This window comes from Megascapheus bottae, chromosome 8 (assembly GCF_031878675.1).
Source record: "Megascapheus bottae isolate mThoBot1 chromosome 8, mThoBot2.hap1, whole genome shotgun sequence".
In the NCBI taxonomy this organism is placed as follows: Eukaryota; Metazoa; Chordata; class Mammalia; order Rodentia; family Geomyidae; genus Megascapheus; species Megascapheus bottae.
This window is the reverse complement of record NC_143516.1, coordinates 63,898,811-63,926,159: the sequence shown is the minus strand read 5'-3', so window position 1 is coordinate 63,926,159 and position 27,349 is coordinate 63,898,811. Positions and strand designations below refer to the sequence as shown.

The 27,349-nt window shown below is 42.4% G+C and overlaps 1 protein-coding gene across 4 annotated transcripts in view; it reads left to right on the top strand.

Annotated features, from left to right (window-relative positions):
- Positions 1-27,349, top strand: part of Bckdhb (branched chain keto acid dehydrogenase E1 subunit beta) — a 163,823-nt gene that overhangs the window by 2,904 nt on the left and 133,570 nt on the right. For 3 of the 4 annotated variants that reach the window (XM_090338524.1, XM_090338522.1, XM_090338520.1), the window contains exons 2-3: positions 4,533-4,610; positions 5,828-5,896. In XM_090338524.1, the coding sequence (XP_090194650.1) occupies positions 4,533-4,610; positions 5,828-5,896 (147 nt within the window). The remainder of the gene's footprint in view (positions 1-4,532; positions 4,611-5,827; positions 5,897-27,349) is intronic. The other variant, XM_090338523.1, reaches the window with a different exon arrangement.

Below are 27,349 nucleotides of genomic sequence, written 5' to 3'. Positions count from 1 at the left end.
TGGCATCTGAGTGGCTGTGGCTTACCCCTGTAATCCCAGCTATCCTGGAAGCTGAGACTTGAACAAAGCCAGACTGGGCAGGAAAGGCTGTGAGACTCTTAGCTCCAATTACTCACCCCAAAGCCAGTGTGGAACTGTGGCTCAAGTGCTAGAGTTCTGAAAAAAAAAAAAAAAGCCCAATAATAGTCTCTAGCCCTAGGCTTGTCAAAATAATAATAATAATTAATAATAATAATAATAGCAATAGTTGTAATGTAGAAGATATTTGTTTTAAGCTAAGACACACTGGTATGGCTCAAGGAGGTGATTGAGGCAGTTGAGGGCACACAGGTCCAAGGTGGACACTAGTTATTCCTGTTGGGGAAGAGATTGCCCACAGTAGGCACTCAGACTTATTTCTTCTAACTTTGTCCTAGTGTCTGATTTCCCCAGCCCGGCTGTGTGCCTGTGGGGAAGTTACTTGCCATCTCTGGGCATTGGTTTTCCCAAATAAAACAGGGGTGGTGGAGATGACAACAGTGTAGACTTACAGCATGCAGCATAGAGTGGCACAGAGTGGCAGCTCTGCCATTTCCACACAGAAGGGCTTGGGGAGAGTCAAGGCTGGGCTTCTTGTCTTATGAGTGAAAAAAGCAAAAGGCCTATTCTATCTTAGGCCAACTGGCAGATTTACTCAGTGGCTTGGGCCACCGGTGGGGAAATGTCACCACTTATTATCATTACAGATTACAGATACTTTATAAATTTTGACCTCATTTGTGTGTGTGTGTGTGTGTGTGTGTGTGTGTGTGTGTGTGTGTACTCAGGCTTGAACTCAGGGCCTTGTTTTTCCTCTCTAAGCTGGTGCTTTATACTTGAGCCACACCTCAACTTCTAACATTTTGTTGGTTAATTTGAGGGAAGAGTCTCATGGACTTTCCTGCCCTGGCTGGCTTCAAACTGGGATCCTCAGATCTCCACCCCTGAGTAGCTAAGATTACAGGAGTGAGCCACCAGCGCCTGGCATTCAGCCACAGTCTTGTCCCTTTTTCTCAGTTCCCTCTACTGGGAGATGGCCAAAAGTTACAGCTGAGGTCTACCTGCAAGAAGATTTTTTTTTTTCTGTCCTGGGGCTTGAACTCAGGGCCTGGCTTCTGTCCTTGAGCTCGTTTGCTCAAGGCTAGTGCTCTACACTTTGAGCCACAGATCCACTTCTGTTTTCTGGTGGGTTCTTGGAGATAAGAGTTGCACTGACTTTTCCTTCCTGGGATGGCTGTGAACAGTGATCCCGCAGCCTCACCCCCTAACCTTGTTTGTCTATAGTCTATTTTAAGTTGACATTGGTAGATTAAAAAAAATCCTACTCATTCCTTTCTCTTGTTAATTCACAATGTTCTTTGGGTACCTAAAAAATTAACTTTATTGAAGCAATTGTCCTTGAGGCATTCAGTCTTAATTCAGCAGCTCAGCAGATTTGAAATGAAAGCCAGGTTAGATGTTTAGATGTTTAGGCATTTTCATTTTCCTTGGATTAAATTACGGTATTGCTTTTCATCATGCTGAGGTTTAATCTCAGGCCCTGTGTGCCCAGGTAGGACCATTGCCCTGGGTCCATGCCTCCAGCCGCTGTTTTGTACTAGTTGTTTTTAGGACAGTGTCCTGAGTGTCAGGTCTAGCCATGTGCCTGCATCATGACCTACCTGCATTAGTCGTCCTGTCAGAGCTGAGATTGGGATGGCACTGTGCTCAGTCTCTTTTTATTGAGGTGGTGTCTGGCCTTGAAGACTGTGATTATTCCAGTGTCAGTTTTGAATGTAGCTGAGATGGCAGGCTGGTACCACCACCCAGCAGTGTTGAGAAGGGGTCTTGTGTGGATACCTTGAACTGAGCTGCGATCCTCCTCATCTCAGACACATAAGCATCACGGATTACACCGATGCCTGGCTTACCTAGTTTCTTTTTTGTTTTTGTCTTTGTTTTGTTTTTGGTCCCAGTCCAGGATTTGAACCTGGGTGCTGTCCCTGAGTTGCAGCTTTACCTCCTCCTCCTCCTCCTCCTTCTTTTTGTCTAGGCTGGTGCTTCTACCATCTGAGCCACAGCTCTACTTTCAGGTTTTTGGTAGTGCTTTGAAAATAAGATTCTCATGGACTTTCCTGCTGGGCTGGCTTTGAACCATGATTCTCAGATCTCAGCCTTCTGAGCACCTAGGATTATGGTATGCTGTGTATCACCAGTGCCCACCATTATAGGTGTTCATTCAGCTTTTACTTTTTATTTTTACAGTACTGCGGTTTGAAGTCCTTGTGTTTGCGACACAAGCACTCTATACTTGAGTCAAATACCCAGCCCCAATTTTCCAGGGGTAGTGGGCTTTGAATGCAGGACCTTGTGCTTAGTAAGCAGACATTCTACCACCAGAGCAATTCTGCCATCCTCCAAGATTCTTACCCATGAGAATCCATAAGAGACAAATGAATATATTCTTTTGTGAAATTTGTGAGGAAGGTGAGGAAGGCAGTTTGCCCTCAACCATTATTTTCTGAAATTAGGCAGCAATAAATGCTTTAAGAATAGAATTTGCAGAATGGAGATGTATTTAAGGAAAGACGCTATTGAGTTATATAGCCCTAGCCTAGGAAAAATAACTTTGTAGTCATGGACATAGTGTGTGATGGTATGTCCTTTGGCATAGTGCCTTTCTGAACCCTTCCTCACTACAGCTGAGTGTACAAGCAGAAACACTTAGGCTTAGTGGGTGAAAGGGCTCGACTGGCCGAGGCTGGTGAAAGCAGGAAGGTGGAGGCCTTTGTGCTATGAGGCCGGTGGAAAGAGGGAAGAAGACAGCAAAGGTGGCTGCTGAAGAAGGGATAAAGGGCCAGTGTCTCATGGCCAGAGGGTTGAATAAAAAGCTGTAGATGTTGGGATGCACTCTGGGAATTGTGTATGTGTGTGTGCGTGCGTGCATGCGCCCAGGTTCGTGTACTATGGCTTGAACTCAGGGTCTTGTATTCTTACTTTACATTACCTTTTCCCTCAAGGCTGGTGGTCTAACACCCGAGCCACGCCTCCACTTCAGGCTCTCTGTTGGTTAACTGGACTTAAGAGCTTCACAGACATCTTCCCTGGTGGACTTCAAGTTATGATCCCCAGATCTCAGCCTCCTGAATAGCTGGGGTGACAGGTGTGAGCCACTGGTGTCCTGCTGTGGACCTTGACTTTGCATGTACCATAGGTCACTGAGGCGCACAGCCGTGGATGGACAGTGGATGGACAGGGTGAGCAGGCCCCGGTGCACTCAATGGACTGGATCGGTGAAGCAGTAGGGCGGTGAAGGAGTCTCTGGATCAGATGTCTGTGCTCTGAACAGTGCTTTTGGAGAGGAGTGGCTGGAAAGTTCTAGAATGATTGTGGGCCTTAGGCAGTGTTGAAGCTACTATCAAAGCTCCATTATCAAGATGTTTCACAGGAACTCTTTAAGCCTTCCTGTGCCATTTACTGTAAGTAATGCTAAAGTTAAGAGGAAGGACACTGGTGAGACCCAGAAGGTAACATAGATTGTACTCGCTGTGCCAGACACTGCTGAAGGTATTTCAGGTATTATATGTAAAAGCTATATGTCGCATTATTGTAATTTAAATTATATAGGTAACAGTTATAACAATGATAATCTGTTCCATTTAAAAATCAGTTTGGGAGGCAGACATTGGCTTCAAAGCAGGAAGTCAGGATCCTGACATCCTGACATGTTTAAGCTTGGGATTTTGGTGTCTGAGCACTAACTCCATCTTTTTGTTTATCCTTTCTGTTTCATGTACCAAGGTCACTTTTGGTGAATGACACTGGTCTTAGAATGCTCTCCCAGAGCCCTGGCCCTCTGGCTCTTACTCTTACCTTTTGGAACTTTCCATAGTTTTTATTGTCTGTGCACATGTAGTCATTTGATTATATTCCCTTTTGAAAAACCAAGTTGTCTGTAATTTGCTTGAGTTTTGTATGTTTAGTCTGGGCAAGCGTGGCTTGTTTGGGGTCCTTAGCTATTCAGGAGGTTGAGATCCAAAGGATCATAGTTCAAGTCCAGCCAATGCAGACAAGCGCATGAAACTTCCTTCCAAAATTGAATAGCAAAAAGCTGGGCTGGAAGCATGGCTTAAGTGCTAGAGTGCCATTGGACCAGGCAAGCTGAGCAAGTGCAAGGTCCGGTGTCCAAATTCCAGTACCAGCTAAAAAAAGTTCATACTTTGCCTTATAGGCAAGCTTCTGGAGCATGGTAGTAGGTTTGAGTCCTCCAGAGCCAGAGCCAGGGTAAAGAATCCAGTGAATTCTTGCTCTGTGCTCACTCCCTTCTCTTCCACCATGGGCAGATGGCAGGGCCTCATATATCCTAGGCAAGTTCTCTGCCTGTCTGTGTCACTGAGCTAAGTGACACAGTATGCCCCTGTGCTTTCCTTCGTACTTTGATTTTAATGGGGCTATTGAGAAAATGGTGGTCTTTACGTTTTCTACCAGGTATGAAATTATACATCTTATTTTTTTTTTCCTTTTGCTTTCCACAGGGCAGACTCAGAAAATGAATCTTTTCCAGGCGGTCACCAGTGCCTTGGATAACTCATTGGCCGCAGATCCTACTGCAGGTAAAGCCTTTGTGATTGATTGTGCTGTGTCCATTTCAGAAGGTGCCGTTGCAGCATTTCCCAGAGCTCAGTAAACTTTATATCTGATGCATTTTTTAAAAAGACTTCATCAATTGATTAAGGTTAAATGACAATAAAGTATACTACTTATATATATAATGTAATATATATGTATATATATATATATTTTTTTTTTTGCCAGTCCTGGGCCTTGAACTCAGGGCCTGAGCACTGTCCTTGGGCTTGCCTCAAAGTTAGCGCTCTGCCACTTGAGCCACAGCACCACTTCTGGCTTTTTCTGTATATGAGGTACTGAGGAATCAAACCTAGTGCTTCATGCATGCTAGGCAAGCATTCTTACCAATAGGCCACACTCCTGGCCCACTACTAACAAGCATATTTTAAACCTACCCATTATTAATTAGTTTTCATGCATATATCAACATTATCTTTTTTAATTAAAGAATTTATTAACATTGATTTTTATATCATATTTCAAATGATGTGTTTAACAAGTATTCAAGAAGGGAATCTCTATATACAATCACTGGCACTTAGATTTTAGAACATAATCAAAATTAGGCTAAGGGTTTATATATCATAGATACATATTAATCTATGTAATAAAACGTTATGTCTATAGTCATAAGTTTTTATGTCTATGTAGTTGTGTTTATATTTCCCGTACCATGTCTATAGCATTGGTCAACATTATCTTTTTAAAGATTATTTTATTGTTACTATTAATGCATTCGACTACTGCTTCATAAGTCAGATAATAAGTATGTTTCTTTTCTAATGCTTGTTTTTCCTGGCTGATCCTGGGGCCTGAAATCAGGGCCTAACTACTGTCTCAGCCTCTGTGCTTAAGGATAGCACTCTATCATTTGAGCCACAGCATCACTTCTGGCTTTTTGTGAGTAGGTTATTGGAGATAAGAGTCTCATGGACTTTTCTGCCCTGGCTGGCTTCGAACTGCGATCCTCACATCTGATCTACCTCAGATCTACCACTTGAACCCCACCTCTACTTCTGGCTAGGTTGACTTCAAACAAGGATACTCAGATCTCAGCTTCTTGAGTGGTTAGGATTACAGGCATAAGCCACTCATGCCTGGCCTCTATTTCTGTTTTGTGATTTAAATATTTTTCTTTCATATCATTAGTATTATTTAGAGAATACTAAATAAAATACGTTCTTGGAACATTGTTTTTCAGTAATATTTGGTGAAGATGTTGCCTTTGGTGGAGTCTTTAGATGTACTGTTGGCTTGCGAGACAAGTATGGTAAGTTAAAGCTACTGAACAGTATCCTGTAGAAATTTTACTTAAAGATCTTGGAAATTTAAAATAAGCCTTTTCAGTTGCAATTGTCTGCAGAATTTAACTGAAATTTCTCAGTGTGTCTCACCCTAGTCTTCTCTGGTGTAGTTTATATTACACACATCATAGATTCCAAAATAATCCTTGCTACATATATTGTCATGCCACTCATCCAAGAACTTTTGGTGTCTTCTTGTTGCCTGCCTGTCCTGGCGTATGATTGATATACCGATTGCTTTTATTCATTTCTTTTGACTCCATTAGCCTTAGCACTGTCAGCATGCATTTTGGCCCATTCTGTAGCTCCCAACCTTTGGCCTGTGAAGGAATATATTTTTATTCCATACTATTTTTTATTCTTCTCAGTCTTTTTTTTGGGGGGGGGTCGGCGGTCGTGGGGCTTGAACTCTGGTTCTGGGCGCTGTCTCTGTGCTCTTCAGCTCAAGGCTACCGCCCTACCCCGGGAGCCACAGCACCACTTCCGATTTTCTGGTGGTTAACTGGAGATAAGAGTCTTATAGACTTTAGTGCCTGGGCTGGCTTTGAACTGTGATCCTCAGATCTCAGCCTCCTGAGTAGCTAGGATTGCAGGCGTGTGAGTCACCGCACCCAGCTCTCTCACTTTTATAAGAGGCAGAGTAGAGAGGAGGTGATATTTTCCTAACTTCTTAATTCAGCTTCTACTCTGTCATGCTCGGATATGCCCAGGCTGAGGAATAAAACCTTCAGCAATTGCTTTTTATAAAATTATTGACCCTTTTTTTCTTGAGCTCTGCCTCTGGGGTCATGTTGTAGTTAAATTGAAGTGACTGTTTCATGTTCCATATATATATATATATATATATATATATTAGAAAATTCTAGGAAGGAAGACTGAAAACCATAAATATAAACAATTGGCCATGTATTTCCAGTGATAACTATTGTACACCTCGAATTTAGTCAGTACACACACACACACACACACACACACACACACACACACTCTTCTGGGCCATACTTGGATATGTCTGTGTACATTAAAGCATGGGAAAAAAAATTCATGATGGTATAGCTGAATCGTTGCATCTGATAGCTCTGGGCAGATGAGCGTAGGCTGGAGCCCTCTCTCTAGGCCGGTAGGTGGCAGTATTTGCTCTGTAATGAGGCCTTGCTGCTGGCGCTGGACTTAAACACTAGAGCCAGGGCAGAACATTTCATATCCCATCAGAAGATAGAATGAATGTGAGAGCTGAACACCATTGAATACTAAAAAGAAGCAATAGCTTAATTAGGGGCTGTGCTACAGCAAGAGGAAAGGTGACAGCTTTCTCCTATTGCAGATGACCGGGCAGAGTAAGGTTCAGCCCTGCTGTGCCTTTCCTTGTCCTTTGAGGGAAGGCCATAATATGAGTGTTTGAAAATGACAGAATACCAAAGGCAGCCGGCTGCCAGCTGTCTAGGTATTGAGATCTGTGGGTTAGAAGCAGTAGCAGGGGGGTGGGTGGGGGAGCCTGCAAGCCAGGGTGGATGGGATGCTTCCAGTTATTTGATTTGTAGGGAATGTGTAGATTTATGGTGAGTGCTGCATGTATTTTGGATATACAACATCTGTCCTCATTAATGTCATTTCTCTCTAGGTGCGTGCGTGCGTGTGTGTGTGTGTGTGTGTGTGTGTGTGTGTGTGTGAAAGTACTGGTAAAAGCACTGTACTATGGCTCATCTGTGGTCCTGACACTCTGATGTATTGCAGGAAATATAGGTGAGGAAAGAAGCAGAGGGAGCTTGCTGAGTACATCAACAGCTGGAACATCTGCCTTTGCACAGGCTTTAACTATGATTTCTCCATTACTACATCCATTCCTGTGTACCACAGGCTGGCTCGCACAGCAGCTTGGGAAATGAATCTAACCACTCATTTTCTTATGTAAACCTCACAGACATTGTGTTAACCAGAGTCTTTAGCATGCAGAAGTCAGGAAGGAAAACTAGGACAGGAGCGTGGAGAAGGAAAGCTTTCTTCTATGATGTGTCAATATTTGGGGGTCTGCAGGGAGAAGAGCAGAAGCAGCCCTGTGGGTCCCCCCCACACTCCCACCATACACACTGCACATGGATGTTGTCTTTGTGCTTTCATTTCTGTCATGAAAAAGGAGCACAGTTGTCCCCTGTACTCTTTCTCTTTGACTGTAGACGTTTGTGAAGATGTTTGTGATATCATTTTGGGACCATGACCTGTCTACTTTAGGTGTTTCATTTTCTCTTAAGAAGCTTTGGGCTGGAAGTATAGCTTATGTGGTAGAGTGTCTGCCTGGCAAGTATAAGGCTCTGAATTCAAATCTCCAGTACTGCCACAAAAGAAAAGAAATGAAAGAACAGTTCTGCAACTCTATATTCAGTATGGTAAGTGTTAAATTTGAGGGTTATAAGTAAAACTTGATGATTCTCTTTATGTTTTTTAGTGTGTGTGTGTGTGTGTGTGTGTGTGTGTGTGTGTGTGTGCAGGACTTGGAGTTTGAACTCAGGCCTGGATTCTACCACATAGCTTGGTTGCTCAAGGTTTGAACTCTACCACTTGAGCCACAGCTCCACTGTTAATGTTTTGCTATTAATTAGAAATTAGAAATAGGACTTTTCTGCAAGAACTTGGTCTGGCTTTGAACTGCCATCCTCTGATCTCAGCCTTACAGGTGTGGCTTACAGGCGTGAGTCACTGGCCCCCACCTTGCTTTAAGTTTTATAGTTCCCCTTTAATTGATTAAGCAATAAATGTTAGAGCTGTCAGCAGGTGCTGTCTGACATTTTATGGATTGCTTGGAACATAAAGCCTTTTAAGTCAGTATTTTCTCAACTTTATTTGACCTCATTTGGCGTGAACACCAACATCGGAGAGTTAGATTTCGATCCAAACTGATGAGAACAAAAATGAGATTATTGGTCATTATTTTCAGATGGCATAAAACAAATTCATAAATCTTTTCCAACTTCACAACTAAGACTTAGAAAACTGAGATGATTTCTACTTTTATTAAGAGCAATGAATATGGAGAGAATGAAAAATCATCTGTATATCAGTGTACATCTGTAATACTAATGACAGAGGAGGGAAAAGAAGTGAGTGAGAAACTCAGCTCAACCAAGCTTGACGTGGTGGCACTCGTCTGTGGTCCCAGCCACCAAGAAGGTACAGATAAAGAGAATCTTAGTCTGATGAGCGTCCCCAAAATAACTAAAGCAAAAAAGGATGTGTGTGTGTGTGTGTGTGTGTGTGTGTGTGTGTGTGTGTGTGTATGGTATAGTTCTAGCTTAACAGATTTGAGGTCCTGAGTACAAGCCCCGTTACTGCCAAACAATACCAACAACATGGAGAAAACAAAGGTAACAGGAAGGAAGGTTTTTGGTTTATTTTTTAAAATTTTTCTTCTCAAATACACCATAAGTCACATGTCCACATAGAGGAGATGTTGCTGAATCAGCTCCCTGAATCTGGGGCTGAGTCTTCTGAAAGCCTTTTTCATTCCATTTAGCTTTAATAAAAAATAGCTTTAATAATAACAGATGCTGGGGCCGGGAGTTTGGCCTGTTGGTAGAGTGCTTGCCTAGCATGCACAAAGACCCAAGTTCAATTCCTCGGTACCACATACATAGAAAAAAGCTGGAAGTGGTTCTATGGCTCAACTGGTAGAGCTCTAGTCTTGAGAAAAGTCCAACGACAGTGCTCAGGCCCTGAGTTCAAGCCCTACAACTGGAAAAAAATAATAACAGACTTTTTTGTTTAATATTTACTATTTTTTTCCAGTTACTATGCAGTGAATTTATTTATTTGCTTATTTGTGCCAGTCTTGGGGCTTGAACTCAGGGCCTGGGTACCATCCTTGGGTTTTTCTTTCTCTGAAGGCTGATAATCCACCACTTGAACAACAGCTCCTCCTCTTCTTCTTCTTCTTCTTCTTTTTTTTTTTTTGGTGGCTAAGAGTGTCATGGACTTAGCTGGGTATGGTGGCTCATGCTTGTAATCCTAGCTACACAGGAAGCTGAGGACCACAGTTCAAAGCCAGCTTGGGCAATAAAGTCCATGAGAGCCTTATCTCCATGTGAGGCTGGCTCAGGGACAGCGCCCAGGCCCAGGAGTAGGGTGGTAGCCTTGAGCTGAAGAGCTCAGGGACAGCACCCAGGCCCAGAGTTCAAGTCCCACAACCAACCAAAAAAACAAAACAAAAGAGTCTCATGGATTTTCTTGCCCGGTTTGGCTTTGAACCATGATCTTTAGATATCAACTTCTCAACCTCCTAAGTAGTTAGGATTGATTGCAGGAATGAGCCACTGGTACCTGAGCATTTATAATAATTTTATTTCTTACAGTTATCTAATTTTTGCTCATCGAGGCTAGTGATTACTTTTTTTTTGATTTCTTTACTTTTTATGTAGTAATTATTGCTATGTATTTGATTCAAATATAAGGCTGTTTTTTTCCCCCTATCCTTACAGTTCCCATTGCAGTCATAGATTGTAGGAGAATGGGTACATAAAACTTAAATTTCTATTGGTATGTAGTTAATATGAGCATTAACATTGAAGAGTGGGATGTCACTTGGCGGAATTGCCCTTGCCTTCTTAATGCTTTGCCAGTACCACAAACCAGCCAGACGTCCAAACTAAGTTGAACGTAAACAAATACAAATTAAAGGTCTATTAAACTTTGGAGAACTCTTCCATACCAAACTACATTCACTAAAATGGTCAATGAGAGAGTGATACTCAGAGTAGGTGGTAAATGCTCAGATTGAATGCTCCCACTCCCAGAATTCTCTTGAGGACAGAGCTTCACAGTTTCTTTCCAACTGTGATCACCTCTATCTCCACCTCCCACATCGCTAGAATTAATGATCTGAGCACACAGGAAGTGTGGCCTAGTGGTAGAGTGCTTGCCTAACATGCATGAAGCCCTGGGGTTGATTCCTTAGTACCACATACACAGGAAAAGCTGGAAGTGGTGCAGTGTCTCAGGTGGTAGAGAGCTAGCCTTGAGAAAGCCCAAGGACAATGCTCAGACCCTGATTTCGAGTACCAGGACTGGTGAAAAAGAGAAAGAAGATGTGAGCTTCTAGTGCCTGGCCCATTCTTTAGTCTTTATCCTTTTGATTTTCATGTTCTGATATTGGCTTTGGTGAGTCAAAAATTGTTGCTGTTGTGTTTATCACTTTTGTCACAATTGTTTTCGTGTGTGTGTGCGCGTGTGTGCGTGCGTGCATGCATGCGTGTGTGCATGCACTGGTTCTGGGGCTTGAACTCAGGATCTAGGTGTTGTCCCCAAGCCTCTCGCTCAAGGCTAGTACTAGTACCAACTTTGGGTAGTTTATTTGAGATAAGGGTCTCCTGGACTTTTCCGAAGCTTTGAACTGATCATCAGATCTTAACTTCTTGAGTGGCTAGCATCACAGGTGTGAGCCACTGGCACCAGCTCCTTGTTGTTGTTGTTGTTATTAAAGAAACATCATGGCAGTAAAATCCAAAGTGGATTCACTGTCAGTGCTACTTTGGAGATTCAAAGAGTAGTGTAGATTAGGTTAGTGGCAGGAGGTTCTTGCAGTAGCATTGTGTGTTCCTTGTGTCAGTTCTCAGCATTCCTTGACAACTTACCTGGGTATCCAGTTCTTGAAAACGAAAAAAGAAAAGTAGCTAGTAAAGGCTATCCTTAATTCTACCAAACTGAGATTTCCTAAGATATTGGGGCTAGCAGGTGGTCAGTACAATGATTTGTATAGAACAGTTGAGATTGGTCTGTCATGTCTGGTGATATCTGGATTCTCCCATCCTGTTTTTAAACTTTTTTTTTAAATTAAAAATGTTTTTATGGCCGTTATTTCAATTAGAAGTTTTAATTTATATAATTTAAAAATTATCTTTCAGTAATTGCACAAAGGAAGCCCAATTCAGCACGTCAGTATGTGAGTACAGTGATCACCCCTTCATCTCCTCTCCATCTCTCCCAGCCCCATCCCTGCCCTCCATGACCTAGCGCCATTTGAGCGTGTACACTAACCCTCATGACTGCGTTCTCTCACTGTCCCATCATATTGTGTTCAACTTGAGGCAGATGGCAGGATCTGCTGAGGTTCATCCTGCAGTGCCTTTGCTTCTAGAGATGTCCTTCCTTCCAGAAGTTTCAGTTATGAAGTCACCCTCCTTCTCCGGAATCCACCTCCAGTGTGCAGGTTATTAGATGGCCAGATACTCTGTGCCTCTCGTTCTAAGTTGGAATTTCACTGCTTTGTGCCTTTAACACAAGCATAAAATCATATACTAATTATACTCGCTCAACCCCTTAGGGAGAAGTAGAGGTAGCCGGTATGGACGGCATTCACGTCATTGCAGATAGTTCCTGAAGGGTCGGCCACAGAGCCGTCCTACAGGACCCGAGCACACATACATTGCTCATTTGCTTTGATTGGCAGCGTTGATGAAGAGTCGGTTAGGTAAAGATTGGCAACTATTACGTGCTAAGAAGTCTCTCGGGAAGCTTGTTGGACCCACAGTTTTCTGTTTCCTGGTGAGTGGCTGCACCCAAAGGCGGCATTAGCAGTGGAGTGCGTGACCTTCTCCCTGGCTGGCTGCCACCCTTTCCCACAGGTCCTTTGGCGCCCAGCCGAGAGCCGGGCATCCTGCCAGCAGTCAGTTAGCCAAAGAATTCGTGTTCTGTAGTGAGTGTTGGCCCCTGGAAACTCATGTCTTTAGTAATAAGGAATTTCTTTTCAGTTTCTGGGCAGACTATTCATTTAACCCATCTTTTCCTCTTTTCTGGTCCTTGCCAGAATAGAGGCAAGCAGAAACAAAGAGATTTGTTTCTGAGCTAAAAGGGTATACTCAGAACTTAGAATTACATTCTTAATGAATTAATCGAATCTTTGATCCATTGAAGTTAAGGCTGTGTGTGTGAGTGTGTGTGCGGGTGTGTGCACTCATTGTGTGCACATGCATTTGTGCTGGTACTGGGGCTGGCACTCCTGCTTGATGTTTGCTCAAGGCTAGTACTCTGCCTCTTTAGTCAATCCCTCTTTCTGACTTTTTGCTGGTTAGTTGGAAATTGTCTTGCTGACTTTTCTGTCTGGGTAAGTTTTGAGCTGTGGCCTGAGCCATCAGTATCCAGGGAGTATTTTTTTTTTTGCCAGTCCTGGGCTTGAGCTCAGAGCCTGAGCACTGTCCTTGGGCTTTCTCGAGGCTAGAGCTCTACCACTTGAGCCTCAGCACCACTTCTGGCTTTTTTCTATGTATGTGTGCCGAGGAATCGAACCTGGGTCTTCGTGCATGGTAGGCAAGCACTCTACCACTAGGCCAAGCCAAACTCCCGGCCCCCCCACCCTTTTTCTTTTTGTGATGATCCTGGGGATTGAACAGGGCCTGTACACTGCCCCTAAACTTCTTTTGCTCACAGCTAACAGCATTCTACCACTTGAGCTACACACAGCTCCTCTTCTGGCCTTTTGAGAAGTAAGAGTTTCACAGACTTTTCTGCCTGGGCTAGTTTCAAACTTTGATCTTCAGATCTCACCTTCTTGAGTAGACAGGATTAGAGGCATGAGCCACTGGCTGCTGATAGCATTTTTTTTTTAATTTTAATTTCTTTTTTAAAGTAGAAGGTCTTCAAAATGCAGAAGGAAACTAAACAGAAACCTCTCAATTCTTTTTATGAAAGGAAGAAATAAAGATTGTGAAATGAAATAAACCCATTAAAGAGGAAAATTCCATAGTTTATAAATTTCCCAAGTCCTATTTATACAATTCAGTAATTTGCCTGAAGAAGGTACTTTTCTCTGCCTTTCTCTCTCTCCCTTCCTTTCCTTCTTCCCCTTTCCTTACTTCTCCCTTCCTTCCTTCCTTCCTTCCCTCCTTCTCCTTTCCTTATTGATGGATTACTTGTATGAGGGGGACAGGGTTTCAGTCTTTAGCTAAAGCTATAGATTGCTGTGGTTCCTCCTGCTTCAGCCTTCTAAATTCTGGGAGTATTGGCCCACCACACTGAGTTCACTTTTTCTTTTGTCAAGTAAAGATTCTGTCTGCCCATGGGCCATTTAGCTTTAAATTCTTCTGTGCTTATTCATCCAAGGTTGTTTGCACTCTGTTCTTGGTATGTGATTCTGTCTACACAAGGAGAAAAGCTTGCTACCTTAGTTCTTCCGGCCTACTGATCACTGGTCAATATTTATTTTGCCAGGTTTTTCCTGTGCAGTATAGAGCCAGTGTTGTCATCATTTGTGTCTCTTTCCCATCTCCCCTAGAACAGTCCCCGTGATCCAGGAAAAAGCACAAGCTCACAGAGCTTGATTCATTTTGAGATGTTGTACGTCATCTACATTGCTTTCATTGGGAAAAAAGCCTGCTGTATCGGGCTTTCCTCTCTCAGCTTTATCTTTGCAGGTCCCCTTCTGAGGTCAACCGCCTCTGCTTTCTGCGTGGCTGTGGAAGGATTGGTTCCTGTAGTTAGTTTTAGACCTCTTCACTTGCTTCCAGACTGAGTGGAATCTGTTTTCTCTTGTGGTGTCCCTCTTCAGGGGACTGGTCAGGGGTGACTAACAGTTGGTTAATATCTTATCATGTTTATCCTCTTCTGGTCATTATACATCCATGATGAAAATTAGATGTCCATTTCCTGATGCACAGCCCAAAGCAAAGTGTGATGAAGAGGTTTCTATCTGGTTCAGTGCCCTGTGCCATGTGGATCCATGTCCCTGCCTCCCCAACACTGCAGTTCCATGGCAACTTGAGGAGACTTTAACCTTTGTCCTCTCTCCCAAATCACCTGTGTCTTCCTCAAGTCCAAGGAGAGACAACAGACCTGCCATGATGATGTGAAACTAACCCATCTCTCTGGCTTTCCTTTCTAGCTAAAGATTGTTAGGACAAAAGGAAAGAAGACAGAGTCAGAGGCCTCAACAAATCAGGTTAGGATTTAAGCATCACCAAGGGCTGGGGATGGGGGGTGGTGGTCAGTTAGCACCAAACAGAGTTGAAGATGCAAGGAGTGAGGAGTGTGGGGGTTTTAGGGTTTCACTATAGTTGCTTATGAGAGCTTTGGATCTGTCCTGTCATTACAGTTGTAGCAGAGGCCCTGTTTTGGGTTTGTGATGTTTTTGAGTTGTGGCAGGAGACTCTACACCTTCAGATAAGGAGATTGCCTGGAAAAGCTGCCCCAGGGAGCATGGTCTGTGGGCCATAGCAACATTGAGTTATGAGAGCAAAGCAGATTCCCATCAGAGGTGATTCTCTAAACTCCCTTTGTGTGGATATTCTGGAGCTCTGCTGCCTGGCAACTATCAGTTTTGTTTATTTGGTCAGTTTTATAGCTTCTGCAGAACTGGTAGGTGGCTACTCAAAATAGCCCTAGTTCCTGCCAAGCATGTGCTACCATTGCTTGGCCAAGTGCCTGAAAGCACTGAGCCAATTAGTGATGGACTGAGTACACTCCTCAGAAAAAGGCTGGCATTGACTTAGCATGGTCATGTTGAAAGATGGGTATCCGGAGGAGGTAGGTAATGGTGCAGAATTGTTTTATACTGAGAAAGAAACACCATGGAACTTTACCTATTCTATTGATTATGTTCTGGGATTACTCAGGTTCTTTTTCTGGTTTGAAACCAGTTTATTAGGATCAAGAACTTGGTCACTCTACTGTTGGAACATGGAGACCTTACCATTGTGTGAGCATCGATATGGGATAAATATTCAAAGTCAGTATCCAGACAGCTATCTTGCTCTTCAGCTCTGCTTCCTACCTGGCTCCTATACAATATCCCTGATGTTTACATTTTCCTTAGAGATTCTGGGTTCTGGGTATTGGGTGTGGCCATAGTATTAGAGTTTAAAAGATCCCAAGGCTATTCAAATGTACAGCCAAGAGTGAGAAATACTGCTCTAGTAGGTCCTAAAAATTTTAAGATGTTGTTTCTGCCTTCAAGGAAATTCTGGTATACTGGATAGGCCAAAGCAAGATTACCTAAGAAGTAAAATAGTGCAGGATTGAAATAACCATATAAAATGATGTAAGAAATGCCAGGAAATTTTGTTGCCTTCATGTAGTTCAGAATTTAAAAGAACAGAGAGTGAATTAAAATGGTACACTCAGTTTTGAATTGAAAAAAGGCACCGAGACTTCTGGAAAATGGACATCATTGAATGGCTATATCTAATTCTGCTCCTTCTCTAAATCCCACTAAAATGTCAGGGGCTCCTCCTTCTAAAACCCACTTCTGGCTTGTAGCTCATGCTTGCAGTCCTGGTTATTCAGAGGGTCATGGTTTGAAGCCAGACCAGACAGGAAAATCGTGAGATTCTTGTCTCCAGTTATTCACCAAAAGCTGGAAGTGGAAGGGTTGTTCAGTGAGTGAAAATACTAAGGGTCAGTTCCCAGGCTGTGAGTTCAAGTCCAGGTGTTGGCATAGCATGTGTGTGCATGTACAAACGTGTGTACACACACTCACACATACACCCCTAAAGCTACATAAGTACACACACACACACACACACACACACACACACCCCTAAAGCTACATAAGTGGGAACAATGGGATTGGGGACAACTTTAAGAAAGTGCTGGAAGCTGGAAGGTTGACGGCTTATCAGGCTTGGGGAAATAGTCAATCCATGATGGGTAGCCAAGAACTATCCTGGTTTCAGTCATGGAATTGCCTGGGGATCCAGGAGTTGGCAGGATCAGGCACTTCTGAGAAGGGGGATGAAAGGAGTGAGGTTCCAGAATAAGGAGTATCGGTTGAAAGTCTTTGAAAAAAGGCCTCCGGTCTCTTCTGCAGAATCCTGAGATAACTCTGTAGAAGCTAGTTGCGTGGGGGCTGGGAAATGCCTTCTTCTGGGGTTCTGTCCTTATAGAGGAGCGGGGTGTGAGTCCTGGGACAGTTGGCAGTAGGATCTATGCTTTCATGGTATGTTGTGTGATAGTATCCATAATGATAATGAGGGTGATGGTAACACTACGAGAAAATCCTGACAGTGGGTTTTCACAAGCCTGCACAGTCTGAACTTTACATATACAGACTCACACCTATAAGTCTACTGCTAATGAGGCTGAGATCTGAGGAGCACTGTTTGAAGCTCACTTGGGCAGGAAGTTTGTGAGATTCTTATCTCCAGTGAACTATCAAAAAACCCAGAAGTGGAGCTGTGGCTCAAGTGGTACATTGCTAGCCTTGAGCAAAAAAGCTCAGGAACAGCCTATGAGTTCAAGACCATGCACACACATGTGCGTAAAAAACTTTCCAGCAACTCACCTACTCCTCACAATTCTATGAAGTTACTTCTCTCATTATCCCAGGTTAACAGATATAGAAACTGAGCACGAAGAGCTTAAGAACTTTCTCAAAGGTTTTCTGATGAACATGAGGTTGAGTCATCACTTTTCTGTGATTAAACCTAACACTGTGGATATATTTTAGAAGCTGATCAGTAATATTCTTCATTGTGAGGGGGTGGTTTTATGTGATATACATGCTCAGTAAGTAAACATGAAAAGTTGTTGGCTAGCTTTACAAATTTTTTTGGTACCAATTCAAGTAATAGAATGTATGGCATTTAGCATTTGACGTCTTGTAATTTTTTCAGTTTAAAAAGGCTCATGTATTTTGAGTGCTGTCATGGAAAGGGAGGAGTGCCTGCTGAAATTAGTAACTCAGTCCATAGTTGTAGTATGTGGAGGAACCGACTTGGAAGGCTGAGAGCTTCACGACGAGATGGCCAGGACCAGGACTCCCTGGAAGAGCTGGGCGCAGTGGCTCACACCTGTAATCCTAGCTACTCAGGGGGCTGAGATCTAAGGATCGTGGTTCAAAGCCAGCCTGGGCACTAAAGAACATGAGGCTCTTATCTCCAATTTACCACCAGAAAACCGGAAGTGATGCTGAGGCTCAAGGGTAGGGTGGTATTCTTGAGCTGAACCGCTCAGGGACAGCATCCAGGCCCAGAGTTCAAGTCCCAAAACCACCACCACCATCAACAAAAAGAATTCCCTGGAAAATTCGTTAGGTCACAGATTCCTGGAACTCACGACCAGGATTGTGGATTTGCTAGGGTCAGGTGGGACCCAAAGAGCTTTTACTTCTCCAGCCTTCCTTGTGGACTGATTCCACGCGTGAGTGAGGAGACATGGAAGCCTCTGAGAGTCAGATCTGGGGTTTGGGGAAGACAAGCCAGGAGAGGAGCAGGCCAGGGAGGAAGAGCTAGCTATGGAGAGCTAGCAGGACCTTGCTTCTTTAAAAGTTGAGGCCAGGTGTGAGCCATTACCATCCAGCAGCAGAGGAGGCTGGGATCTGAGGATCAGGGTTCAAAGCTACCCTGGGCAGGTACGAGACTCTTATTTCTAATAAGATATAAAAAAAAAAGCTGGAGGTGGAGTTGTGGCTTAAGTGGCAGAGCAGTAGCCTTGAGCAAAAGAAGCTCAGGGACTGCACACAGGCCTTGACTTCAAGCCCCAGGACTGGTAGGAAAAAAGAAAATTGAAGCCAGTGGAGAAGAGAGGATCTACTGAGGGAAAAAATGTGAACTGAGAGATAGACTCAATCATTTCCATTGGCTTGTTTTAAGAAGGTAAATGACTACTTGTTGGTCTAAGTAAGAGCAATTAGTATGGAAACATGAGGCCAGAAATAAATGAAAAAATGAAGACTTCAAGGAGATATGACCAACTTGGGTTATAGCATGTAGAGTAAATATATATTCCTTGCATTTTGGAACACTGAGGTAAATTGGGTAACCAGTTTATTTTAGCTAGCCATCTAATTTGGGCCAAATAAGATACATTATGATAGTTTCTGGAATTCCCCTGATCTTTTGTTTAGAAATGGATCTGACACTTGAAATAGTATCCCTGTATTTTATTTCAGATGAAACATATCCACTTGCATATGTTTATTAGTTTGAGGTTGATGTGGAATGGTTTCTACTTGCATTTTCTTCTGTATGGTGATTTTCAAGCTGTGCTTGCTTCTTGAAGCTTGCTTATGCATTAACTTAAAACATTGCAAGTTTGGTAGGTCTTATTGTGAATGTTCTCTCATTCTTTTCCCTATGGCCAATGAAATAATTCCTTCCCTTCCCTCCCCTCCCCTCCCTTCTCCTCCTCTCCCCTCCCCTTCCCTAGGGTCTTGCCATGTAGTTCAGGCTGCCCTTGAACTTAAAATCTTCCTGCCTCAGCCTCTCAATTGCTGGAATTACAGACAAGTACCACCAGACTCATACCCTTATCTCCATTGTAAGGGTGATGTACAGAAGGATTACAGTAATATAAGTTAGGTAAAGAGTACATTTGTGTGGGGGGAAACAGTGTCACTCCCTGTTTTTCCCTCCCACCTCCACCCATGTTCAGTTCATTTTCAACATAATGCGTTTGTTCACGTTGTCCCTCCACCCTCACTTTTGATTGGGTTGTAGGATGCTTGACTTCCACTCTCCTAGTCTAGTCTATATTACATATATTGGTAAGATTAATTTTCCCTGGTGAATATAATTAATACTACAACAGTATAATCAATACTTCCTTCCTTCAGAAATTCTGCTCCATATTTCAGTTTTCTAAGCCCAGTGGTTTGCATCTGAAGTGCTCTGCTTCCACACTTTTCCTGCAGCTTCCACCTTTGCCCTGCCATGGAGTATAGCCACAGTCCCCGCCATTACTCCCACTCCTCCCACCTTCCTTGCCCTCTTCCTGTCCTCTGAAAGTCCCCCCTCTGCTCCTGCCCAGCCCTGTCTCCACACCTGTGCATTTGCCTCCCAGCCCTCATCTCCTCAGTTGAGCATCTCCTCAACCCCCTGGGTCTCTGTAGTGCCTCTATCGCACATGGCCTTTGTTTTCCACCGTGTTTTAACGGAGGCCATGCAGAGCTCCTAAGATGCCCACAACGGTGCCCAACACCAAGCATGAATGAATGATGGCAGAATCGAAGCCAGATGTTAGTGATTCATAGGAATACAGGACATAAGGTGACAACTCCTCCAGTGGAGGTAGGAAGTGTACTGCATTTTGCCATTACCTACTCATGGAATTTTCTAAGGTTGCTGTGAGTGAGGGTGAAGGGAATTCTTCCCAGTATGGATACAAGATCAACTTTGGCATATTTTTGATTGCTCAGGACTCCTTTTATGTACCTTAATTCTTAGCATTTGATTATGTCCTAGCTATTTAACTGAGCTGAAATCTGTCATTAGTGTTTGAGATATCACTGTGTTATATAACACTGTTCTGAATGAGGTTGTTAGCCATTGGCTGGGTGATACATGTGTGTGTGTGTGTGTGTGTATACACATGAATCCACATGTATTTTACCTAAAATTAGTATGAGCCAGTCAGGTTTTCTACCCAGTGGAATATTAGGAGTTAGATGCACTAATGGAATTACTGTCATGATAAATTGTCTCTACCAGGCACTTTCTACTTTTTGATAAATTCTATTGGTGCATTTTCTGGTCCTGCATCTGTTGTACATTGAAGTGGGTACCAGAGAGTGATGTACAGAAGTAATTAGGTTGCAGTAATGTGTAGAATCTGTTGGGTTTTTTTTTTTTTTCTTTTTGATTTGCTTTGTTTTTGTTTTTTGCCTGTCGTGGGCTTGAGCTCAGGGCCTGAGCACTGTCTTTGGACTTTCTCAAGGCTAGAACTCTACCACTTGAGCCTCAGCACCACTTCTGACTTTTTTCTATGTATGTGGTACCGAGAGATTGAACCCTGGTTTTGGTGCATGCTAGGCAAGCACTCTACCACTAGGCCCAACTCCCGGCCCCAGAATCTGTTGATTTTTATTGTAGAGGAAGAACTATCTGGAACTAGCATAGGAAATGATGATGCTATAAAAATTAAAAAGCACTTCAGATTTAGAGGAGAATGATGTAATTTGTTTCTTCAAATCCTATTAGGTTTTTTTTTTTTTTTTTGAGTAAATATTACCTCTTTGAGGGCATTTGCATCAACTTGTTTGTGTGCTCTGCACGTAGGTAGGCCTTGACTGGTCCAGGTGAGCCTGACTGACAGACACTTTCAAAACAGCAGATGGACTTGAGGATCTTGTTTACTGGATTCTTCATTGTCTTAAGCTCTAACTTATTAATAGCTTTCAGTTTGGATGTAGAATTGAGTTACTGTCAACCTCCTGTTTACAAAGGGGAAAGCTCATTTATTTTTCCTGCTCCTTTGTCATGTTCCTTTTGCTTCTGAGAAAAGGGCACCAACCTGTTTGGATAGAGAGATGTGGACTGTTTATCAAGCCAGCCAGGTTAATGGGCATTGACGCTGCGTGGTGGATGACGCACGGTGTTTGAGGGGCTGCTGGCCCCATGTTTTTCTTTCTAGTCGGATCAGCTGGGGGAATTTGTGTGCTTCGAGCTCTGCTGTTGACGTAGATACTGGGTACAGATATGTTTAGGAAACATTCTCATTTCCATATAAATGAAGGAAGATTAAAAAGAAAAATGTGGATGGATCATCCTTAAATTCCAGCTGCCATCACAAGGATAATGAAAATACGCCTCTCAAGTTTATGGAAAGACAGTTTTGGTTGTATTCAACCACATGAAGTAGTTATACGTTTATTCAGAGTGCTTTCTGTGTTCATTTTTTTGGAATCTGTTTATTCAGCATCAGCTATGTATACATTATTTATTTGAGAAATTATGTTTTTAATTAGTGTATATTTCTCTACATTTGAACCTAAGGGTTTTTAGAAAAAAATAGTTGTTTTGGTGCCAGCAATCAAAGGTAGGGCTTTATACATGGTTGGTAAGTACCCTACCACTGAGCTGCAGGCCTGTTCCCCCCCCCCCCAAAAAAAAAAGAGATCAAATAGATTTTCTTTTTTACATTTATTTATTTTGCTACTTCTGGCTTTTTGTGCTTAATTGGAGATAAGAGCCCTACTGAGGGCCAGGAGTGTGGCCTAGTGGTAGAGTGCTTGCCTAGCATGCACAAAGCCTCAGGTTCGATTCCTTGGTACCACATACATAGGAAAGCCAGAAGTGGTGCTGAAGTGGCTTAAGTGGTAGAGCACTAAGCTTCAGGAAAACTCAAGGACAGTGCCCAGGCCTTGAATCCAAGCCCCAGGACTGGGAAAAATAGAACCCTACCTACCTTCCTACCCTGGCTGCCTTCAAATTGAGATCCTCAGATCTCAGCCTCCTGAGTTGCTAGGATTACAAGCTTGAGCCAGCAGTGCCTAATCTATTAGCAACTATTTGTTATACAATGGAGTGTCATGGTGACATTTCCACATATGCACAATTATACCCATCAACATCTCTGCTTCTCTGCATCTTCGTATCTCTTACTTCCCCCTCTAAAATTATTTCATTGTTTTATTTTCCTGCATTCATGGCAACTATTCCACCCATACTCACTCTCATTCACTGTATTGTCTCCTGATAGTACCTTGCTCCCCAGTACAGTCTGTTTGACTCTCCTTTGTTTTGCTTTTTAGTGTATATTAATTGTGCCAATGTGTTTCACCAAGGGATTTCACATATAATATATTTTAATTAGAATAACCACATCTGTTGCCAGAGTCCAAACTTTTAATTGCTGGACTAGGAAGTGACCCCATAGCAAACGCCCTGCAGCAAACTTCCAGTTCTGTTTCTACTCCCCTGTCTCTCTAGCCTTCCTGGTTCATGCCCGGCTGTAAATTTGCACTTTCATTCCTGCTCTGTGACTTTAGATCCCTCTTGTGCCTGGGCCTGTCACACATCAGCCCATTCCTCAGTGCCTTGTCTTTCCTGAAACTCTCATTCTTCCAAGCTGAAAAAGATTCCCTTCATCCTGGATCAGGTGAGTCCTGATCAACCTGATCATGGCCCTGAGTCCTCTTCCCATGGTCTGTAATGTTTCACATTCTGTGTACATGTGACTTCTGTCCCTGGCACATTGTAAGCTGCTTGCAGACAGTCATGGTCTCATTTATCTCTATATCATGTGTATATTGGTCTTGTAAACAGTCAAGTACATAATGTACAAATGGGCAAAAGAAGTTTATATCAACTAGTGTGTGTGTGTGTGTGTGTGTGTGTGTGTGTGTGTGTGTGTGTGTGTGTGTTTGCCATTACTGAGTCTTGAACTCAAGCCTGGGTTCTGTTCTTTATCTTTTTTTACCCCAGGCTAGCACTCTACCACTTGAACCATGGCTTCACTTCAGGCTTTCATTTGTGGATTAGTTGGAAATAAGAGTTTCATAGACGTTCCTGTGGAGCTTACTTTGAACCATATCCTCAAATTTCGGACTCCCGAGTAATTAGTGTTACTCAGCAGTGGAAACCACGGGTACCCAGCAGCTCCCTTTTTTTCCCCTTCTCTTTTGGTTAATGGTGTCATTACCAAGCTTTCTTGCCTAACTGTAAGACTGATAAAATCTTAGAACTGGAGATTTCTATGCTTCCAAATTGATTTCAAAGACTTAACTTTTCTTTATATCTTTTATAACTACTTATTTCCCTTTCCCTAACTTCTGTCCCTTTAAAAATGTGGTTTTTTTTGCATTTTTTATTGTAATTAGTAAAAGGGTTACATGATATTTGCCAGATAGAAGGTGCATTAATTCACATACATTGATACCCTTTCACATGTCTTGGTACCCATTTCCCTCCCCCCCCACATCCCCCACCCGTCTTGGTTTTCCCCCCTTCCCTATCAAATTTCAAATATCCAAATACAAATAAATTCAATATATCAGATAACAAAGTGAGATACTGTAACAATATGAGATAACCAAGGGACAGCAAAGGAGATGAGAGACAACATAGTACATTAAGGACAACAATCATTCATTATATGGCTTTTGTTTCGATATCCTGGAGGTCCTTTCAATTAGTGTTTTTGAGAGTTGGGTAGAGAATGATGGAAGAAAGAGTGACATGATTCAAGATGCATCATACTCATAAATTGACAGATCGAGTTGAAACTTCTCTGAATAACTTTAAAAAAAAGTCACTTACTTTGAGTCTTTATGTTATCTAGTGTGATCTTGAACTCAAGGTCCTCCCTCCTCAACCTTGAAAATGCTGGGATTACAGACATGCGTTATCACAGCTGGCCCACTCATTTTTCATAGAAGTAGATTGTATAAAAATAAGCTTACACCGTGATTGGTTTTGCAGTGTTTACACTGCCTTTAGAGATTAGAAGTATAGACATTTCTATTGAGCAAAAGTGCTCTTTTGCTGCGTAGTTAATGACTGGGTCAAAAATTGAAGGAAGCAAGGTTTTTCAAAACATGTTCTTAATTAAGTCTTTGGCCATTTTTTTTTTATCACTTTGTTTTTAAAGAGGATTTTCATTTTTGTTCGTGGTTGGTAACGAGGTCACAGACTGAAAGTTTAAACTATCTTATTTGCCTTAGCTTTTTGGAGAAGCATCTGAGGGAATTTTAGGACATTGTCTACAAAGACTTATTGCATTTGGATTACATGTTGAAAAATTATTTTATATCTGTGGCTGGGGTGCCAGATAATTAAGGTCTAATTTGATATGTTTTGGCATTTGTGAATTGAGCGACCAACATATAGGAACGAATTTTTTCCCCCTTTTCCATACAGTTTTATTTAAAACCCCTGAGTATCTACGTTCACCTATTAATGGAAAACCTTGTCCGGAAAGAGTTAGGTCAGGTGAGAACATAGAATTAAGTGGAAGATTACAGGACCGGGAACGTCCAGAATGTGATGCAGCCTCAGGAAATGGGATTCTACATCTGATCTACAGGGAGGCTGGGCCACTCTGCACCCTACAGGCTTGGGGCTCCTTAGTTTTCAACCTGCCTGGCAGGCATCCTGAGATCGCCTAATTTTGCATTGATGTGGAAAAGCTAGAAGCCTGGTAGTTTGTTCCACAGTTCAGATTTAAGATTTTCGTTTGGTTCCCCTCTTTTGCACGAGACTACGTGCGTGTTGGGGTGAGCCTAGACCCCTTATTACATGGACACCTTATTTCGATCTCTGCCACATCTGTGCAGATGCCGTGTCATTCTCACTCGCCGCCCTAGTCATGGCTCGGGGAGTTGCAAACGCACTGTTTCTCGGTTGCAGGAGCAGCAGCAGCGATAGTCAGGGTTCCCTCCTCCCGCAGTCTAGAGTGCCTTTGGCAGCCAACTCCACAAGCGGTGGGGACTCTAATTCTGAATGTCTGGGGGTCCATTCAGGAACGCACCCGTGCTCTGCCCAGGCCTGGTAGCTTCAGGCAGAAGCCTGTGTTCTGGCCCTGGCGCCTAACTCCTAACCCCGTCCTAGATGCTCCCAGCGGCCCTTTCCTAGAGGACTTTGTGGCGGTTCCGCCCAAGGCATATCCCTTGAGCCTCAGCTCTCCCAGGGAAGCCCCTGGGGCGCTGGCTGAACCATGTCCCTAGCTTTGGGAACACAAGCCATTGGAGCGCCTCTCAACACACAGCGGGGAGCTTTCCAGACCCGTCCTGGGGCCCGGCGCGCTGGACGGCCTTCACCCGGTTCAATAATTTTTTTTTTTTCTAGTGGATTTCCAGTAGAAAAAAAATTCAGGGTGCCATGCTTGTCCGTGGTACTGTGCACACCACTTAAATAATTAAGACTGCTCATTTGAAGACTGGAGGGCTGGTGTGAAGGCTTTTCATGGTGCGAGGAGATTTTGTAAGTAGTAATTACCACATTTTTCTGCTTTTCCATGTCGTCCATATTTTTTTTTTTAAGAATTTATTAATGTGGATTTTTACATCATATTTTAAATGACAAGTTTAACAAGTGTTCAAGGAAGGAATCTCTATTGACAGTCACTGGGACTTAGTATTTAGAACTTAATCAAAATTAGGCTGAGGGTTTGTATGTCATAGCCGTCCATGTTTTAAGGATGATGAGGTTATTTTATTGAGAATCTGCCTGGTTTTCCCTTTATTGATACACTGAAGGAACATATTTTTATCCCTCATGAAGTCTTTGTAGGTAATGCTTTGGATTCCTGTTTTTACCAAGAAGACTAATATAGAATTGTTTTCCATATGCTCTTTACTTGAGAAATTCACTCAATAAAAGAATTTCCCCAATAGCACATTTTTTTCAATTAATCAAACAAAATTTTCTTTTCTTTTTTTGGGGGGGGGGCGTTGCAGGCCCTGGGGCTTGAACTTAGGCTTGAACTGGGTGCTGTCCCCACCTTCTTTTGATCAAGGTTAGTACTTTACCACTTGATCTACAGTGCCACTTCTGGCCTTTTCTGTGACTTAATATTAGATAAGAGTTTTACATACTTTCCTACCTAGGCTGGCTTCAAACCATGATCTTCAGATCTCAGACTCTTTAGTAGCTACAATTACAGGCATTAGCCATCTGCACTTGGCTTATTTTTAGGTTTTTAGAAGTATAATGTTATTGTTATTAATAAGGTAATATAAAAAGAGGTTGCTATTTCATAAGTTAGGTAAAGAGTATGATTCTTTTTGCACAATATTACCCTTTCCTTTGCTTTTCCATGTCATACTTTCCCTGGATACTTTCTTTTTAAAGATATTTAAACATTTATGGATTATCATTTTTTCAATATTAAGGATTGAACCCAGAGCTTTGAGTATGCTAAGTCAATGTTTAAACACTATCACTGAGCTACATTTCTAGCACCTCCAATCTCCAAAGTAATTTTCTTTTATATTGATGTTTTAATTCAGGATATTCTTTGTGCTCTTTCTTTTTTAAAAATTGAATATTTTTATTGTAATTAATACAGGGTTTACAGTTATATTCACCAGGTAGAAGGTGCATTACTTCTCACATATTGATACCCCTTCTCATATTGTGCTCTCTCTTTTTGAGCCATGCACACAACTCTTCTATGTTCCTGATTGTTACTTTTGAGATTGTGTCTCCAGCCTGGGCTGGGTTTGGACTGTAATCCTCCTGTCACACCTCCCTGTCCACAGCAGACATGCACCCAGAACAGTGAAACAGTTGACATGGTGACACAGATTGTCTTATACAAGCTTGCCTCTCACTTGTCTCCTGATCTCTGCCTCTGAGTAGCTGGGCTTGCAGATGAACACCTAACCTGCCCCCAAATTTATTCTTTTTTATTTTTTAAATTATATGTTTATTATTCTTAAGGAGTTGTACCAAGAGGTTTCCATTCAATAGATCAGCTTATAAGTATAATGTATTTTGATACATATCATTCTTTTCGTCATATTACTTCTTTTTCTTTTTTCTTTTTTATTGTTGGGGTGATGTACAGAGGGATTATAGTTACATTCATCAGGTAATAGGTACAATACTTCTTGAACTTCCCATGTTTTTTTCCTATATTTCCTTCCCCCACCCCTTCCAGCTCATCTTGTTTTTCCCTTACCTTCCCTTTTTCAAATAAACAAATATATAATATACCAGGTACCTCATTGATTATACTTCTTTAGTGATTCTTATTTTTGCTTTGCATTATCAATTTGTGCT